At 38.7% G+C, this 19,746-nt stretch overlaps 1 protein-coding gene across 3 annotated transcripts in view; it reads left to right on the top strand.

The window, feature by feature from the left end:
• Positions 1-17,929, top strand: part of RANBP3L (RAN binding protein 3 like) — a 41,538-nt gene extending 23,609 nt beyond the window's left edge. For all 3 annotated transcript variants that reach the window (XM_082782650.1, XM_082782649.1, XM_082782651.1), the window contains exons 11-15: positions 874-1,004; positions 1,897-2,017; positions 2,601-2,743; positions 8,895-9,084; positions 15,361-17,929. In XM_082782650.1, the coding sequence (XP_082638776.1) occupies positions 874-1,004; positions 1,897-2,017; positions 2,601-2,743; positions 8,895-9,084; positions 15,361-15,404 (629 nt within the window). In that variant the 3' untranslated portion in view covers positions 15,405-17,929. The remainder of the gene's footprint in view (positions 1-873; positions 1,005-1,896; positions 2,018-2,600; positions 2,744-8,894; positions 9,085-15,360) is intronic.
• Positions 17,930-19,746: the final 1,817 nt, after the last annotated feature.

The following is a 19,746-nucleotide window of genomic DNA, read 5'->3' as shown; positions in this document are numbered from 1 at the left end:
ATGAATAATCAAAGTTATACATGAAAGGGTAGAGTTTTCCAGAAATATTTGTTATTTGAAAAAGTGCAGTGAACTTAGTGAACATCTTTCAGACTGCATTTTTGAACTACAATTTCAAACTATCTGCAGTAAAATGTAAATGTAAAATACTTTTCTCATATAAAATACTTTTCATTATTTATACCCTTATAGTAGATCTAAAAATTCTATGCAGACAGACTTCAGGGATTGTTTGTGATTCTGATGGGCAGCTTTTCTGCTAGGCAAGCCACGTAAACATTGACTGTTTGAGGGAATTCCAAATAGGTCCCCATCTTGAGCTCCCTCCTGAAATTTTACATCTCTTTCTGGTAATGTATGTATTGGGTCATCTCGTTTTGTAGAAGCATTCTTCCAAGACAAAAAAAAAAAGAAAGGACGTGGAAAACAGATTATGCAAACACTCATTTTTTGTAGCGTATGCTCTTTTCAAATCTTGTCCTTTCATGTTCCTGTCAAATAGTCATTGTATATGTATTACTATTCTGAATATTGGGACATATGCCTTTCATTATTATCAAACTGCACAGCAGTATGACAGACCAGTTTAATCTGGAAAATCAACTTCTAATCGTTTAGGGTTTGTTCCTGCAGCTTGTCCCTTGGGCCTCTCCCCTGCAGAGAGCCCTATTCAATTAAAAATAAGCCTAAATAGATGTGACATTTTGCAGTATTCCAGCCTTTTTCTCTTCTATCTGCTGCTTTGGCCAAAGGCTTATTAATGGCATTTAATGATAACAGACACAGGGAATACGGAAGTCACGGGCCGTTATATGCGCTATAAATATTCCTTTTACAGACAGGATTTGCTTTTTTTTTTTTTTTTCCCTACAGAAACAGCTTTGTTAAGGAATACAACACTAATTGAATCAACATCTGCTTGTATTTCCAAGCCAGTGGAGAAAGTTCTATTAGATAAAGTTGAAGTTATAACGGGAGAAGAGGCAGAACACAATGTATTACAGGTGTGTATTTCATCAAGCCCTGGTGATGAGCAGTTTTGTTGTTGAAAAGAACATCCAGATCTATTATAGATTGCAGAAATCAGAACATCAGTTTATATCTTAGATTTTTTTTTTTAAGATATAGCTATGCTAATTTATTTCTCCATAGGCTGAAAATTTTCGTATTGTGTCTGTTCATTCTGTAGTCCCCTTCAAAATTCATTCTATGGTTGTATATTACAAGCATCTTCACAGCATGCCAGCACTAACTGAAACACCAAAACTGAAAGTAAATGAAGATTTTTTTAATGATAAAGCTTACAGAAAAAAAAATGTTATCAAAATAATTAGTTTTATAATTCATCTAAAATACCAATTATCTTTCTCGTCTAGCAGTATGCATTTTGCTATTCTTCATCTTAAAACTGGTATTTTCTCAGACAATAGCAAAGACGTATAGGGTTTAAAAAATCTTAAAATTTAGAGTTACATAGTTTTAGCATTGATGAAATCTTTTGTCAGAACATGGAAGTCTTACTCTTTGTGGGGTAGTATTCTCTTAGTAGTACTGGTATCCTCCTATACTGGGCTACATAATGTTTTTAATGAGAGAGGTAATAGGTTGAAATAGTTGCAACAAATTCAGCTATGTTAGTGGATATCGCAGTTGAAGAGTTAATGCAGATGAAATAATTGAAAAAGTAAACTGACATTCATGCTGACTGTTTTCAAAGACTAACATGTCAGGGACTCATTTCATTTTAAGTAATAATGTTGATGTATCTATAAAACTGTCCTGTATACAGACATACTAACATATTTGAAGCTGTATTATAAGGTTTAAAAACATAAACTTTTAGAAACAGTAAAGTTAACATTGGCTGGCAATTTCCATCATGTATTTCTCTTTCAGATTAACTGCAAGCTCTTCATATTTAATAAGCTTTCTTTAACCTGGATTGAAAGAGGCAGAGGATCTCTCAGGCTTAATGATACTTCTAGCAATAAATGTGGAATGTTGCAATCAAGGCTAAGTAAGAATTGAATAACAAAGTAACACATGCATAAAATACTAAATAACTTACACTATTGCTGCCCAGAATCAATTTATCTCAGGACATTTAAAACTCAGTAGCTAGTTTTATTTAAGTGAACTTGCTGAGTCTTTTTGTCACTAAAGACTTAGGCATTGCCTTGCCTGGGCATTTTTCACTCAGTTTTTGCAGTCAGGCATATTACTGTTGTTAGGTTCTGTGTGTTTCTACTGCAATGTATCTTTAGCTCAGTCACCAGTGTGACAGTTTGCTCTTTGTTGATTCTTCTTTTCCAGGAGCACTGTTTCAAGTCACTTCAAGAATGTTGTTTTTACTGTGCTGTCATTTTTGTATTGCATTGCACAGTTTCAGCAGATTATTTGGTCTGCGTTCCAAATGTATTAAAGAAACTAATATATTTTTGGTATTTTAAAAGAATTTTAAAATAATATCTAACAACATCAGGTTTTAGACCAAATTAAAAGGAATAATTCATGAAAGTATTTAGTTGTATAGAAGTGCTAGAAAAATGCTATAAAAAGGAAGATAATTCCAATTACTTATATGAATCTTCTTATTTTAGTTATGCGAAATCAAGGCAGCTTGAGACTGATTCTCAACACCAGACTCTGGGATCAAATGGTAATAAAAAGAGCAAACAGAAAAAGCGTGTGCTTCACTGCAACAGACCAAGAGGACCACTCTGTTCAAGTATTTCTAATTCAGGTAATCAAAAGATAAAAATCCACCCAAATTACAGAATTTCACAGAATTACAGAATCACAGAATTTTTCTAGGTTGGAAGAGACCTCAAGGTCATCGAGTCCAACCTCCAACCTAACGCTAACAGCCCTCCACTAAACCATATCCCTAAGCTCTACATCTAAGCGTCTTTTGAAGACTTCCAGGGATGGTGACTCCACCACTTCCCTGGGCAGCCTGTTCCAGTGCCTCACAACCCTTTCAGTGAAGAAGTTCTTCCTAACATCTAACCTAAAACTCCCCTGGCTCAACTTAAACCCATTCCCCCTCGTCCTGTCACCAGGCATGTGGGAGAACAGACCAACCCCCACCTCGCTACAGCCTCCCTTGAGGTACCTAAAAAGAGCGATAAGGTCACCCCTGAGCCTCCTCTTCTCCAGGCTGAACAAGCCCAGCTCCCTCAGCCGCTCCTCGTAGGACTTGTTCTCCAGGCCCCTCACCAGCTTCGTCGCCCTTCTCTGCACCCGCTCAAGCACCTCGATGTCCTTCTTGTAGCGAGGGGCCCAAAACTGAACACAGTACTCGAGGTGCGGCCTCACCAGAGCTGAGTATTCCCAGAATTCTCATGTCATCTAAGATTCTGAAAATTTGCTGAGGCTTTGGTTTTAGCAAGTAGTATTTTATACTCTGTCAGGCTGTGCTTAGCTTAGCTTTTGCATAGCTTTTATGACAAAATGAGTTAGCACTGCTATCCGTTGGTACTTAAAAAAGGGTCTGAAGATGTGATTATTGCCTTAGGACAGCCACTTCCAAACTCTGGTACACATACCACTGATGGAATCAATATTATTCCACAGTGGTATGCAGCACTTCCTGTTCTTTACAAAAACATTTGTAAGTCACTTAGGTACAAGGCTGCAGCTTTCAGATGTGGTTCTAGACACAGTACTTGCAACTCTTATGCTTGACCAACCCGATAAGCTTCTATAATGAAATGAGGAGCCTGATGGATGAGGGGAGAGCAGTGGGTGTGACCTTTGACTCTATCCGTGTGACCTTTGACTCCATCCTGTGTGAACTTTGACTCTATTCTCCATAAGAAACTCAAAGAGAAGCTGTTGCTGTATGGGCTGGAGGAGCAGACAGGTGGATCAAAAATGGGCTGAACAGCCAGACCCAGAGGGTAGTAGTCATTGTCACAAAGTCTAGTTGGAGTCCAATAATGAGTGGAGTACCTCAGGGATCAATACTGTGTCTAGCCTTGTTTAACATCTTTGTTAATGATCTGGATGATGCTATAAAATGCACCCACAGTAAACACACTAAATAGGGGGAGTGGCTTACTCACCAGAGTAAGTCACCCAGAGGGACCTCAACAGGCCGGAGAGGTGGCCTGACACCTGTCTCATGGAGTCCAACAAGGAGAAGAAGAGAGCCCTGCATCTGGGGAGGAACAACACAAGGCACCAGTATGTGCTGAGAGCTACCCAGCTGGAAAGCATCTCTGCAGAAAAGGATCTAGGAGTCCTAGTGGACATGAGGTTGAACATGAGTCAGCAACATGCTGTTAAGAAGGTTCATTGTATTCTTGGCTGCATTAGACCAAGTATCTCCAGCAGGTCAAGAGAGGCGATCCTTCTCCTTCGCTCAGCACTGGTGAGGCCACATCTTGGTGTACTGTGTCCACTTATGGGCCCTCTGGTACAAGAGAGACATGGGCATATTAGTAAGAGTCCAATGGAGGACCACCAGGATGATGAGGAACTGGAGCACCTCTCCTGTGAAGAAAGGCTGAGAGAGCTGGGGCTGTTCGGCTTGGAGAAGGGGAGGTTTGGGAGAGGATCTTATCAATGTCTATAAATACCTGAAGGGAGGATGCAAAGCAGACAGAGTCAGGCTCTTTATTGCTCTAACTGGATGCATATAAGCCTCTGGGACCCAATGGGATTCATTCCAGGGTACTCAGAGAGCTGGCTGATATCCTTGCAAGACATCTCTCAATTATTTGTCAATGGTCCTAGGAACCTGCAGAGGTCCCAGTTGACTGGAACCTGGCAAAGGTTGTCCCACTTTTCAAGAAGGGCAAGAAAGAAGACCCTGGTAATTATTGGTCCTGTCAGTCTCGCTGCAGTACAAAAATTATGGAGAAGGTTATTCTGAGAATTATTGAAAAACATGCAAAAGACAATGCAGACATTGGTCACAGCCAACATGGGTTCACAAGGGGAAAGTCCTGTCTTATGAACTTAATTTCCTTTTATGATGAGGTCACCCGCCCACTTGACCAAGGGAAGCCAGTTGATGTAATCTTTTTGGATTTCAGCAAAGCTTTCAATACTCTTTCTGACAATATCCTTCTGGACAAAATGTCTGGCATACAGCTGGACAAATACATAATGTGATGGGAGAACAGTTGGCTGACAGACTCACATGGTTCTACTAAATGGGGTTCAGTTTCAGGTTTCTTGATCATGGGAAGGTCTACGTGACACCAGGCCTACTGAATCCTGATGTTGAACACCTTTCTCTGAGGGGGGAAAAGATTTTTGCCCAGGAGTTAGCAAGATTGATTTATAGGACTTTAAACTAGGTTTTAAGAAGGAAAGGGACAAAACCAGACCCACCAGTGATAAGCTACAGGACTGCACGCTGGTATTTGAGGAACTACATGCTAGTGAGGCCCTTCTGTCTGCTCCACAAGGGGATGAGTTGAATGAAGGACATCTGAGATGTTTCTGTGCAAACATGTGCAGCGTGAGAAACTAGTATTTTAGCTCCCTGAAGTGCTTGTATACTAATGTGTGTAGTATGGGAAACAAACAGGAAGAACTGGAGATCTGTATGGAGTCACAAGGCTGTGATCTCACTGCAGTCATGGAGACATGGTGGAATAGCTCACATGACTGGAATGCTGTCATGGAAGGCTATGTGGTTTTTAGAAATGACTGGCCAGAAAGGCAAGGTGGTGGCATTGCTCTTTATATGTGAGAGAGCAACTGGAATGTGTGGAGCTCTGCCTGGGGGTGGATGTAGAGCAGGCTGAGAGCTTATGAGTAAGGACTAAAGGGCAGGCTACCGTGGCTGATACTGTTATGGGTGTTTGTCCACCTGATCAGGTAGATTAAGCCTTTTTCAGACACCTCCAAGCAGCCTCTCAGTCACAAGCCCTGGTTCTCATGGGGGACTTCAACTACCCTGATTATCTGTTGGGTAGGCCACACAGCTAGGCACAAACAGCCTAGGAGGTTTCTGGAGTGCACTGATGACAACTTTTTGACACAGGTGGTGGAGAAGGCAACAAGGAGAGGTGTGCTGCTGGACCTTGTACTGACGAATGAGAAAGGACTAGTTGGAGATGTGAGGGTCAGGGGCAGCCTTGGCTGCAGTGACCATGATATGGTGCAGTTCAGGATCTTGTAAGGAGGAAGCAGGGCAAAAAGTAGGATTAAGACCCTGGACTTCAGGGGAGCAAACTTTGGCCTCTTCAGGGATCTACTTGGAACAATCCCATGGGTTAGGGCCCTGAGATGAAGGGGGGTCCAAGACAGCTGGTCAGTATTCAAGCATCACCTCCTCCAGGCTCAAGATTAATGCGTTCCTACAAGCAAGAAGGCAAGCAAAGGAGGCAGGAGACCTGCATGGAGGAGCAGGGAGAGCCTAGCAAAGCTCAAACAGAAGAAGGAAGTTTACAGCATGTGGGAAAAGGGACATGCCACTTGGGAGGAATATAGGGACTCTATCAGAGTATGCAGGAATGTGATAAGGAAGGCCAAGGCCCAATTGGAATTAAATCTGGCAAGGAATGTCAAGGACGACAAGAAGGGCTTCTTCAAGTGCATCAGTAGAAAAAAAGAAGATGGGAAGATGTTGGCCCACTGTTGAATGGGGCAGGTGCCCAGGTGACAAAGGATACAGAGAAGGCAGAGTTGCTGAATGCCTTTTTTGCTTCAGTCTTTACTGCTAAGTTCGGCCCTCTGGAATCTCAAACCCTGGAGACAAGAGAGGAAGTCTAGAGAAAGGAGGACTTTCCCTTGGTCGAAGAGGATAAGGTCAGAGATCAATTAAGCAAACCTGACACCCACAAATCCATTGTCCCTGATGGAATGCACCCACAGCAGGTGCTGAGGGGGCTGGCTGATGTTATTGCCACTCTCTGTCATCTTTGAAAGAATGTAGAGAACGGGAGAGGTGCCTGAGGACTGGAAGAAAGCGAATGTCACACCAGTCTTCAAGAAGGGCAAGAAGGAGGACCCAGGCAACAACAGGCCAGTCAGCCTCACCTCCATCCCTGGAAAGGAGCAGCTCATCCTGGAGGTTATCTCCAAGCTTGCAGAGGACAAGAAGGTGATCATGAGTAGTCAGAATGGATTTACCAAGGGGAAGTCATGCTTAAATCCTCCTAAGTGTGGTAGATCAGAGAACTAATCTTTTTTTTTGATGTTGTTGTTATTTGCTTGTTAGTTTTTTAGCTTTATTTTATTCATTCGAATTGCAGTACTGGCACAATGGTGGTCACAGAAATGAGTCAGAGTAGATTTGGAGGCAAGTCCATCCCAGTTAGCAGAAGCTTGAGTTTACCTTAGGTTAAAGTGACAGAGGAACTCTGACTTTTGAATGAATAATTTGAAAGCTATAGATAGAAACGGTCAGAATGAAAAAGCTGCCTTTTTGTATTTGTGACCCTGCATTTCCTAAAAAGCCATGTTGTCTTGAGAGCTCAGGTTTGGCCATTGGGAATGTCATTTGATGTTGGGAAACCTGAACGATTCTGAACTGGTTTCTTCTTTGCCTCGCTGCATGGAGAAAACTGTTCTCTGCTGCAAGTCTGGGTAGCGCAGAGACCCTGATCAGCTGCTGCTTCACAATTTGCATAGCTTTTCTACCTGTGCCCATTGAAAGTTGTCATTCCAATACAAATGAAACATATTTCTTCCTATTGTGAAGTGATACAGATAGAAATTACTCCACATGATGCACAGCAGTGGAAATTTGGGCTACAAAAGACAACGTGCATTCACTTACCCTCTGGTAGATTATTTGCTTTACAAGAATGCATAAGGGAATCTACTGGTACTTCTGACAGTACCAAAATGCAGTGCTTTTGGGGAGCAAAGCCATTTTATGTAGTCTGTTTACCTCATAGTCCCCCAGCATCCAAAATTGTAATGTTACGTGTGAGAGCATGCATGCCTACATCTTTCCTTTGGTATCTATTTATGAAATGGCTGTCCCATGTTTTTTCTCATTCGTTTTTTTAATCTTTTAGTACTGTATTTTTGGGCTGTTTTCAGTTCATACTGTCTGCCCCCACTGTTCCCTGAGGTAGTAAATTTTAGAATGTCATTACTCTGAAAATAAGCACCTGCTTTTATGTTTTATACTGATGTCCTACTGCTTTCGTTAAGTGTACCATGGTGTATTTATTGTGTAAACTGATGAACAGCTGTACCTGTTTTTATAATTTTTATAAAAAAATTTATAATTTTTTAAACTTTAGTTATATTTCCTCTCATATTTCTCTTTAGACTGAAGAGTTTCAGCTCTTCAAGTGGACCACTCCCTTGATCATTTTTGGTGTCCTTCTCTGTACCTTCTTTAATTCTACTATACCCTTGAATTGTGGTGACTGTAACAAAATACAGTACTCAGGACATGTTGCTGTGTCTAGTTCTCAATACCCTTCTTGATGATGCACAACTTCTGTTCAACAGTAGGAGCACAGTTCATGGTGTCTTTAAATTATATAATCAGGAATATTTTTTTTTATATTTAGGTTTTAAAAGTCTTATTTATTCTGTAAACCAAAATGCAAATACATGTATTAATATTTCAGTGCTCTGTTACTTCTAGAACTATATTCAGGAATTGTTTGGAATATCAAACATTTGGTACCAACTGAACCATTCTTTGTGGGGGATCATTTTTAAGTTTCTTGTGATTATAGATAAAATGATCAACAACTCCATATTATAAAACTCTGACTACTTAGAGAAATATGACCTTATTTGTATTTAAAGTTATTTTCTGAAATTAATTACTGTGAATCTTACATGATTTTGATTAAAAAGGAAAAAAATAAAGATCTTTTACTACTTCTGAAAATTTCTCTTCTTTTCTGTAAAAAATACGGTTTCTTCTTAGTTAGTGTTGACCGTATGAATTTTGTTTTCTGCAGGCAAGCTCAAAAGATGCCGGATATCTGTATGCAGCAATACATCACCGCCTTGTGGCATTGCGAAGCTTTGCTGAGCAAGAACCAGAAGCTAACCAAATAGACATAGAGTCAGAAATAGCTTTTCAGCCATTAAACTGTGACAGTGATGAAGATGATGAAAAAATAACTCAAGTGAGCAGCAGTGGATCTGGTAAGTAGAATTTTTCCTGGGAATGTTGTAATTCTTCATTTTTTTTATTATTTTTTTTAATTTTAAGTAATAAAATTGTACTTTTTTTTCTGAATATAGCTTTCATCAAAGTTTCCGTTATAAATACCCCTTTCCAGGTAGATGAGGGCAATTCTTTGTAGCTTATTGCTGTTACAATACTAGGTTTTGCTAGATCAAGTATAAATAGAATAAAATAATTCAGTTGGAAGGGACCTGTGGAGATCATTGAGCCCAACTGCTTGACCACTTCAGAGCTAAACAAAAGTTAAAGCATGTTATAGTGGGCATTGTCTAAACATCACTTGAACACTGACAGGCATGGGGCATCAACCACCTCTCTAGGAAGCCCCTTCCAGTGGTTGGCCACCCTCGTGGCAAAGGAATTGTTCCTAATGTTCAGTGCGAACTTCCTCTGGTGGAGCTTTGTGCCATTCCCACACATCCTGTGATCAGTTCCCAGGGAGCAGAGACTGGCACCTCCCTCTTCACTTCCCCTGATCAGGAAGCTGTGGACAGCAATAAGGCCACCTCAGAGCCTTCTTTTCTCCAGACTGGACAACCCAAGTGTCTTTAGACTCTCCTCACAGGACATGTCTTCCAGCCCTGATACCAGCCTTGTTGTCCTCCTCTGAACACTTTCAAGTACCTTAACATCCTCTTTATATTGTGGAGCCCAGAACGGCACCTGATATTCAAGGTGAGGCTGCACCAATGCTAAGTATAGGGGGAGAATCACGTCTTTTTGCTGGCTGGCCATGCGGTGTTAAATGCACCCCAAAATGCTCTTTGCCCTCTTGGCTGCCCGGGCATGCTGCTGGCTCACGTTGAGCCTGCTGTGGAGCAGCACCCCCAGATCCCGTCCTGCTGAGCTGCTCCCCAGCCACTTGTGTCTCAGGCTGTACCTGTGTCCCATTGCTCTGTCCCAGGTGCAGAACTCAGCGTTTTCCTTTGTTGAACTTCATGCCATTAATTATCACCCAAAATCTATCTAGATCCCTCTGCAAGGCCTCTTGTCCCTCTGGGAAGTCAGCAGCACCTCCCAGTTTAGTATCACTGGCAAACTTGCTGTTGATGCATTCCACTTCTTCATCCAGATCATTGATAAAAATATGGAGCAGGACTGGCCCTAGAATTGAGCTCTGGCGAACACCACCAGTGACCATCTGCCAGTATCTACTTTGCTTTATAGCAGTGGAATACTCTTTTGATAAGAGGTTGAGAGTTAAGAAATTTTAATATTGTCAAGCTTTATCTAAAGGCTTTTTCAGTACATTTCAGTGTAAATGACTAGAGATTCTGAGGAACTTATTAATTGCTTGTAACAACTACTTGTCTGTGAAACTTGTGCGTCAAGATTTACATACCAGTTTTGGCAGCTTTTTTCAACATAAGAAGAATGTAGGCTTTTCAAAGTGAAGAGTGCAGTTAAAACAGGACATAAGCCCACTGCAAGGCTGGGGTTGCATTTGCAGAAAGCAAGGCAGAAACAGCTCTCAGACTTAGAAGTTCTTCTATCTGAGCAGAACACAAAACAAATTTCTGTGGCAAATTCACTCACTTGTGCCAAACTGCTATTGATGCACAAGCTACCAATTGTGTTGTTTTCTCATAGGACTACAGCAGGCATATTTGAGTTGTTGCTCATATCATTAGTTTTCCTCTTTAACTAAGTAACATACTGTCCTTATATTATAAACTACTCCGTTTAAAACTATTCAACAAAAATCAAATCATGCACAAGTAACAGCTATGAGTGACCATTTGCTTAAGGAAACAAATAAGCCTTTTTTCCCTTTTGGCAAATGCAGTTTACAGTGCTTGTTCCCATGGTCAATTGTTATTTAACTACATTTCAGCAGTATTCAGTGATCTAAACAAAGCATGATTCTCTTACACAACACTTTCTCACAAATACCTTCATTCTTTTTAGGAAATGTAAAATTGTTGGCTTTGAGAACTCCCTGGATTGCTCCCAGATAATCAAATATTCCCTCAGTTATTCCTAAATAGTCTCTATTGACTTTACAAAGAGTCTGGTAACTTGAAAACTCTGGATGGAACTTAATTCCTTTCCAGAATTACTCTGATAAGAACTCTTTGTTCTTTTAGGGAAAAAAAAAAAAAAGAGGTGAAAGGGAATATCAAAGCAGTTTAGGAGCACAGATTTACAAGTTAAATATTTATTTTGACTTGCAGAGACTTTTGATACAAATATTCAGATGGCAGCCAGCAAACAGATTCTGATATGAGTGTCAGGTGCTCATGAGTGTCAAACCCTTTAGTTTAAGCTTTTATCTTTGATGTATGTCCAAACAATTACTCACAGCAGTTCTAACAATCAATTTCAAGTACCTTCTGCATGACTTCTGTCATTCTCTTCTCCTTATCTCTTCTATTATTTTCAGAGCCATGAGGTTTTAATTTTGCATAAATTTCAGTTACTGGTCACACTTTACATGCAGACATTCAGATCTTACACACACCTGTCCCTGGAACTCCCATATCCAAAAGAGGAAAAAAATACACATCATGGCTTTTTGAGCAGGGCATGGTCAGTTTTAAATACCAGCATAGAAACATGAATTTGGATGCAACAGATCAGATCCTGCGTATTTAATAACATTTGATTATGATCCTGCATGCTTTCATTTTCATTGTAGTATATGCATGCAAATGTCTCCTTATTTTCATTTTCAGAGATTGCCTCTCCTTTAGACTGCTATAAAGGTTAAGAAACATAAATTCTCAATGACTGTTTCATTAGAAGAAATAAGGGTAGAAAGTACACCTGGACTTCATTTCATTGTATTCTACCTGTTTTGTCTGAGGAAGTAACAACGGTTCTCCCTTTTCCTTAACATAAGCAATTTCCTTCTTGTTAAATGGAAGTAGTTTCCCAGATTATGCCATATGTTTCTTGACACTATGGAAGACATGAAAAAATAGATCAAAACTATCTTTAGTGAAAAAGACTGAAGAAAAAACAGGCATGGTATATGTAAGTGAAGCACTTGTGAACATGAAAATGGTTCTATATGTATTTTTTTACATATGGAATTCTTCACTATACTATTCACAGGACATTAATGCTGTACAAGGACACTGTATTGTAGGAAAAGTATTTCTACCATTTTACAGATTCACTATTGACATCTATTCCAATATATTCAAAATTCTTAATTGAATTGCCTTACTTTCAAGTAGGGATATTGTTCTCATAAGCTCCATAAATAATAAGTTTATTTACCTAGTATTTTTATCAGCTTGTATTTCACTAGTCACAGCTTGGATACTTTCACCAGCAAATTGCTTTTTAAATCTAAAAGGAGAGAAACAGAAAATTCATCTATCTTTAAATGGATTTTTAGAGTGGTTGGGATCAATCACTCTCTGGGAAGTATTTATCTTTTCACACTAACTACAAAATGAGTTGAGGAGATGAATTTAGACTAGACAGCAAATTTCTAGGCTGACCAAAGTCAAGCAAATCTCTTTTTCCATTTCTTTCACTGCAAATTTATTTCTCCACTAAATATTGTCACTATATTTGCATCAAGCTATCTTTGTAATAACTAGCTGAAGAAAGCTCAGCAGAATTCTTCATTATACATATGAAAAAAAAAAAGAAATCTCAAAATCTCACCAAATAATTTAACAGATAAAATGATGCAAAATACTGGTATGAGAAGGCATGAATAATTGGAACTAGAGTACTCTGTTATGAGGGAAATGCTATTGCGTGATTGCATGACTATCCTTTTTTTTTTTTTTTTTTTTTTTTTTTTTCTTCTCCTGGGATTTGCAACTTTACATTATTTGCTGTTTGGAGAATCCTCAGCAAATAGAATGGGGAATGCCACTTAACCATGCATACAAAATAGCCTAGTGAGGCTATTCAAGGAGAATGGTCTCCTTGTAGGCAACAACATGAGCCCTGTGGATATGGAGGACCTAGCACCCAGTAGCTGTTCTGCAATGAGTGAGTGAATGTGCAGACTGTTGCCAATTCCTCCTCTGTCTTCGCTAATAGATCTCAAACACCTGTTTGGGATTTTTCTGTGTGTTGGCAGACCTGTGTCAGGTATCTGTGCAGATACAGTCTTATGACAGCTGTTTTCTAAGCCCATTGACTACAGGCTGTTACAGTTTCAGCACGTGGGAATACTGAGTCACTCTGCTGATATGCATAAATGCCCCACATAGTTACTGGATAGATGATTCTCTAACTTAGGCACCATATCTTTTGCAGGGTGCCTACCTCTTTCCACTGGGCACTAACAAGGTACCAACGTCAGGCTCACCAAGTCAGCCAGCCAGCACATGCATCTGTTATTTAGAACCACAACTTCTCAGCCTGCCATTGGTAGCAGGTGATCTGAAGTCATTACTTAGACCCCATAGTCACTAAAATGTCTTTGAAAATATTACTTCTTGCTTCTGATACTTCTAAGAGTTTTTTCTGTGTTTTCTTCATCGCTGTCAAGGAGATTCCATCCTTGCTCCAGAAAGACGCACTTTGGTTACATTTATAAACAGGTGCTGATTCCATCATGGTCATCAGAAACAGGGGAAGGCCCTTTAAGTGTTGTAACTGTATTAGGATTTAGAAAGAACTGTTATTCTTTGGGAGGTGTAATGAGTTTCTTTCACAGAAGTGTACAAAATGTCAGTAGTAGTAGTACAATGTGGGGCTATACATGGGATAGCACTTCTATCCTCTTCTCTTTTATGATGTTGCAGGAATTAATTTATGAGGATTTGCATCCCTGAGGGAAAACAGAGAGGCTGGAAAAGCGTATGTGAGGGATAAGGATGAGAGTTATCACTAGGCACAGAAATGCTCTATGAGTTGGGTCTTACACTGTACCTTAACCATTAACTCACTTAAAATTTCTCCTAAGTTCATTCTGATTGTGGGATCCTCTCTCTTTATTGAGTTGTCTTCTCTTTCCTGGCATAGAATTTTCTTTTAGAGTTTCTTAGATGGAATTCAAAGATGCTGGTGTCTACAACTAGGTAGGTCCCAAGAAGTCTACCTGTACATAACCTTGGGAGAAAGCCAAAGTGTGTGGAGACATAGTGTGTCCTGTGTGGATCCAGCAAGAATTGTATGGATTTTGAAGACTAGTGGTGTTGAGCGCAGAACAGTATCATGTCACAGAAGTGCAACCTTTGTTTTCTTATATAGAAGTTTTCTAGTCTACTATACACATACCTCTTATATCAGCCTCACTATGACTCTGGCATCTCCTGGTGTTTATAAAGATTAAAACTGTTAACAGAGCTTTTTTATTAAAAACAACAACAACAACAAAAATTAAAATACTTTCTAAAGAAGCTACTGTTCAGCACCATCATAGGAACTCCTGAAAAACCTACCTCCGTTTGATATTTTTTGTCAATTTGAATTCTTACCTTGTGCTAAAGTTAAGATTCCAAATCATTAATCTAACACACACACACACACAATAGATAGTGATTAAAAAAAGCAGAGGAGAAGTTAATTCTTAACTTATTTTTTGGAGTTCAAGTTTCTTTATTCTTTGAAGTGGATATCAGTAACACCTAAAAAATAGTGGAAGAGGCAACTCTCTGATTGACTTTAAATGATGACATATCAGGAAAAGGGAAGAAGAAATCAAATGTAATGTTTCTGACAAATGGAAGGCCTTTTAGATCACCTCTAAGAAGTTTAAAACTTTTAGTAATTGTTTAGAGGTGGCCAGATGAAAGCAATTTGTAAACATAGTAAGATAGTTGTATGCATCTGACATCAGCTATGAAGACTTTTTGCAGATTAGTGATAGTCCCCACAGATAGGTGGATAATGTAAATTACCCACCACAGACACCCTTGGGTACTTTATCATGACCAGTGAGTTACTTGAAGATATGCCAGAGTTTTCAGTTTACTGAGCACCTATTACAAAGTGTTAAAAACATCAAATTACTTAAGACAGTATTCCCCTTACAGGGCAAGTTGTTTTGCATCCCAGATTCACTGTCCTATCAAAACACCTGAATCTTTAGTGCTCATGTGCTCATCTTTATTGGCATGGGGAGTCACAGGATTCATTCACTATTCACATGCTCAAATATTTGTGAATAATACTGTGTTATCTTGTTAGATATTTACCTAAACCAGGAACTGATTGTATCCAAACTTTAACCTACTGCTTTGGTATTATGAAACACCAGTTTGTTTCAAAATGCGAATACACTCAAATAAGCAAGGTTATTAAAAATTCTATTTCAGATCACTCTAGATGGAACCGCAGGCAGCCCGTAGTCTGCTCATGACATCTACCACACAGCAACAACAGCACCACTGGGAACTGATCTTCCCTAAATGCCTAAGATGTCTCATCAGAATGCGGAGGAATGAAATCAGATGAATTTTGCTTTGTAATTTTTAAGCACAGTTTAATTTTAGAGACAGCTTAAGTTCAATAAATTGGGAAAGAACTTGAGAGGCACTTTTGAGGATTCCAGTCAGCCTGCTTTGCACTGAGATAAGAATGACATGATGGCATCCAGTATTCAAGAATTGTTAAAAAGGCTTCAGATTTTATAATTAAATATACTTAGATTCATTATTAAAATAAGGAATTTTATAGGGAATCAATTTTTATTCATCATATTGATGGATAAAAACATATAACCATTAAATAATAAAATACCTGAAAGATTTTTTTTTGTCTTTTATTTAAAAGATACATTTTGAAGACTTTAAATTGGGCATCACTGAAAACATTTATTTAAAATTATCTGGTAATATTCAGCATCTCGTTTGTAATTACATTCAAGCAGAATTATGACTGGCAGTTCAGCATGACAAAGGCCAATAGAAATCAAAATTCATAACTAAGCAAGTGTTTTTTTTTGTTTGTTTGTTTTAAATATGTGGAGTTGTAGACTGGTTATAGAATTTTGCTAAAGGACAAAGAACCAATATCTGCTTTTACACCCAAGAGCACCAGGAGGACTGAACACGAAGAACAGTAAACACAAGTTCCCGGGGGTATGTGAGCTTTAAATCTATAAGTGTATCTGTTTGCACTTACGAACACCTTTTTGCTTGCTCAGAACAAGCACTGTTAACAGTCCATTTGATATACACAAATAAATGCCTGGACAGTATAACTAGAGATCTGCATAAAATCTTTTATATGCATATCTAAGATTATTTATGCTTTATTATTAGCTGCAGATATCCCTAAACAGCATCTTGTACTGAGATGAATATTTTACACAGTCAAATTATGTGCAATAATCCAAACAGTGCCAAAGACCCAATCACTCTGTAAAAGTGATTCCACAAACTGCTGCTCACTACCCAATCAGTCTCAAGAAGAATTAGAAAAATCAATTCTCTGTAAAGCCACCTGTGAATTAAGACTTTCCAGATCCTTTGTAAGCCTATGACAGCGCAGGCACCATTTAACGCCATGTGCTTTCTATTCTTTCTGTCAACAGATAAAGAAGGTGTCTGTAATAATTCTGCTGCAATGCTGCCTTGTATCTTGTTGGTTAACTAATATTATTTCCTGGTCATTCTTAGAGCTTAAAAAAAAAGTTCTGAAATATCTGAAGTCCTTTTAATTAAGAAAGCTGTAATGATTTCTCAGCCTTAAAAGCTGCATCATACCTGAAGACTCAAGTTTTAATTTAGTCTTGCAATCTGAACATACAAGTATGAAGTTGGAAGAATTCCAGCTTCCTGAATTCTCATTGCCATGTCAAGATCAGCTTCTAGATGAAGCTGAACTAGCATCTGGATTACGCTGAATCTTAAATAGCTGGCCAAAATTAGCACTTGTCTGACATCTGGATGACAGAAAGCTTGAGTGGGACTGGACTTTTGCCTTCAGAAAAAGGAAAGCCCTTCACTACAGAACATTTGTCTCAAATAGTGAAGCACTGGAACTCTTCAACTCTTCAGTTTGCTGATAACAAAAATGTTTTTTCCATGACTAGCTGTACAGTGTGTCCCTTTCTATCAGACTCACTGCTGACCATAACAATATTTCCATCAGTGACCTTCATATTTCATTGCTGCAACTCATTCGCAGGAGCTAAGCTCCATGTTATAAAAACCAGCAGTTGTTAAAAACAGCAGTTCCATGTATTTAGCAACAGGTCACGGTGAGAACTTTGTCCTGGAGTTCAGCTGGTTGTGCACTGAAAGTAGCGATTGATTTCAAAATCTGCCTGGGTAATCAAAGTGTTCCATGAAATCAAGTGTAGGCACCAGAGCGCCATGATATCCCACAACATCTAAATTCTACTACTGCTATAAAATTATTGGGAAATAAGGAGCGTTCCAGAGTAGGTGCAACAGAATTTTGCAGACAAAGGATTTTAAAACTTTGTAAGTTGCTCTCACAGTGTAAGGAACAAAGCTTACAATCAGTCACAAATAAACTCTCTTCTCAGCTGCCTTTTCTCAAGATCTTATTATACATACACAAGAATGCACACACACACACGATCACACACACACACATTTAAAAATGAAGCTATATCTCCTACAAGCTGAGGAGAAAAAGAGATATTTAAATATTGTGAGGAGTTTGGATACTGTGGTAATAGAAGACGAATATATGTGCAGACATATTTATGGTATGAATTTTTACTCTTTATATCCTAATCCATTATTTATTCTGTTTTGTCTCATTGCACTAAGTTCCATTGTTTCCCAAGACTGAAGGTATGCTAATATGTAATATATAATCTTGGTTTTGGAAATGTAAAGTATGCCACTTTTTGACTGCTGGAGCAACAATTTCTATGCCTAAATAATAAACAATTTTCTTACAGCTTTATCTTCCATGTAACGAGGTGTCTTATTGTGTGTCCAAATCAGAGCTTCCTACAGACTGTTCTTACTCACTATTTCTAGCCTGTTTTCCTAAGGAAAGATTTAAACAACTGTATGCCCTACCCATCTGGCTCTCAGACCTACTTTGAGCCCAGCTGAGTTTTGGAAAAAGTTGCCAGGAGGTACAAAGCTCCAAAACAATTTAAGTTCTTCATGAAAATTGGCAGTTTTGGGGTGACGCAACTCAAATAGCGGTATCCTTTCAGGAAACAGTCTCAGGGTAAGCTTGGTTTTATTTTCTGTGAAGCTTGTGGGGCTGAGCATGGCATTCCTGATTCTGAACAGGGAGGAATGATAGAGGAAAACCATGGAGGGGTGGCTACCTGGGGTTACTGTGGTCTGAAGAGTAGAACAGAGACATTTAATAGGGACCAAATCCATATGAAACTAGACATCACTAATTTTGCTGTTCATGGAGCAACTTGTTGCATGCTTTTCCAGATGAATGTTTTTATTTAATTATTTATTTACTGAACATAACTTCTTCATACAAAATTTCTAACAAATCCCAGTGATTAATTAGTATATAGAGAGGATGCAGAGCTGGAAATTCTTAGGTGTTAGTGCATGAATAATAAGCAAAAAGAGGGAAAACTAGCAATTCCAAATAAAAGGATATACATGTATATGCAGATATCTGATATTTAGATGATGACTTTCTGGCAAAATGTACATGGACAGGATGGCCTAAATGACTTATTCCATACTCTTCACATAAAGAAAAAAAAAAGAAAAAAGAAAATGTCTTATCAAAAATCTTTGTATCTCTTCCTTTGTCTCTCTCTCTCTCTTTTTTTTTTTTTACATCATTTGGTAAACTGTATGAAGTGAAGAGTTTAGCAGCACATTTGCTACTGCTTTCAGTGCTGCTGACAGTCTGTACAACAGAGACGGAGGGAAAGAGCATCCTCTTTTCTCTACATGGTTTTAGAGGACCTAGCACTGGAGCATGCTGGCAGGAAAAATAGGGAAAATACACATTCTCTGTTCTACAGCAGCTGTCTATCTAAAAAGTGGAGTTCAGATTCCAGTGTAATTTTTCGCAATTCATTCTTATAAAACAATGTGTCTGCAAGTCCAAGCATATTCACATTGCTTCTGAAATGTTGAAATCAATTGTTAGCCCACTTCAAGGATGATGTAGATGGCCTTGCACAAAGGCTGAGAAGAAAAGCAGAAATGTAAATTTCTCTTAAGACATTCTGATGAAAGTGTGGACAATAAAGCTTGCTCTTTCATGTTGTTTTTGTGTAAAGATTTTTAATAATTTGCATTCATAATAATAACTGCATTTATTTTTCTTGTTCTGAAGCATCCTTTAGTTTGGAATTTATGAAGCAAATTATATAGTTGAGCTATGCAATCACTGATGCAGATACAAACATTGCCAATAAATTCTAGCACACATGGATGAAATCTGGGATGAGAAATTCAATAACTACTAATGAATTCATCTACCTGCCTTGTAAGATTCTGATGGGCTGAACGAGTGACACGTTCTCTGAGCATTAGTCTGGACTTTTCCTCTGAATAGTCAGAATTAACAGCTGTGGTCAGCTGAGTTCACAGTCTGAGGACTCCGTTTTGTAAAATATTACCTTGATGGTCTGTTTACCTCCTCCTCCGTGAGTGCAACTAAACACTGATAGCATTATCATTTTCAGATATCAGTGGTAGTTACTGGCATATGAAGAAAGTCGTATTAGTTAACTATATAACTGGTTATTAATTAAGTAATCACAAGAAGCCATTCCCCAGATT

The sequence above is a fragment of the Aythya marila genome, assembly GCF_965140915.1.
Source record: "Aythya marila genome assembly, chromosome: Z".
Taxonomy (NCBI): domain Eukaryota; kingdom Metazoa; phylum Chordata; class Aves; order Anseriformes; family Anatidae; genus Aythya; species Aythya marila.
Note: the sequence above shows the minus strand (reverse complement) of the source record. Positions and strands in the feature narration are given on the sequence as shown.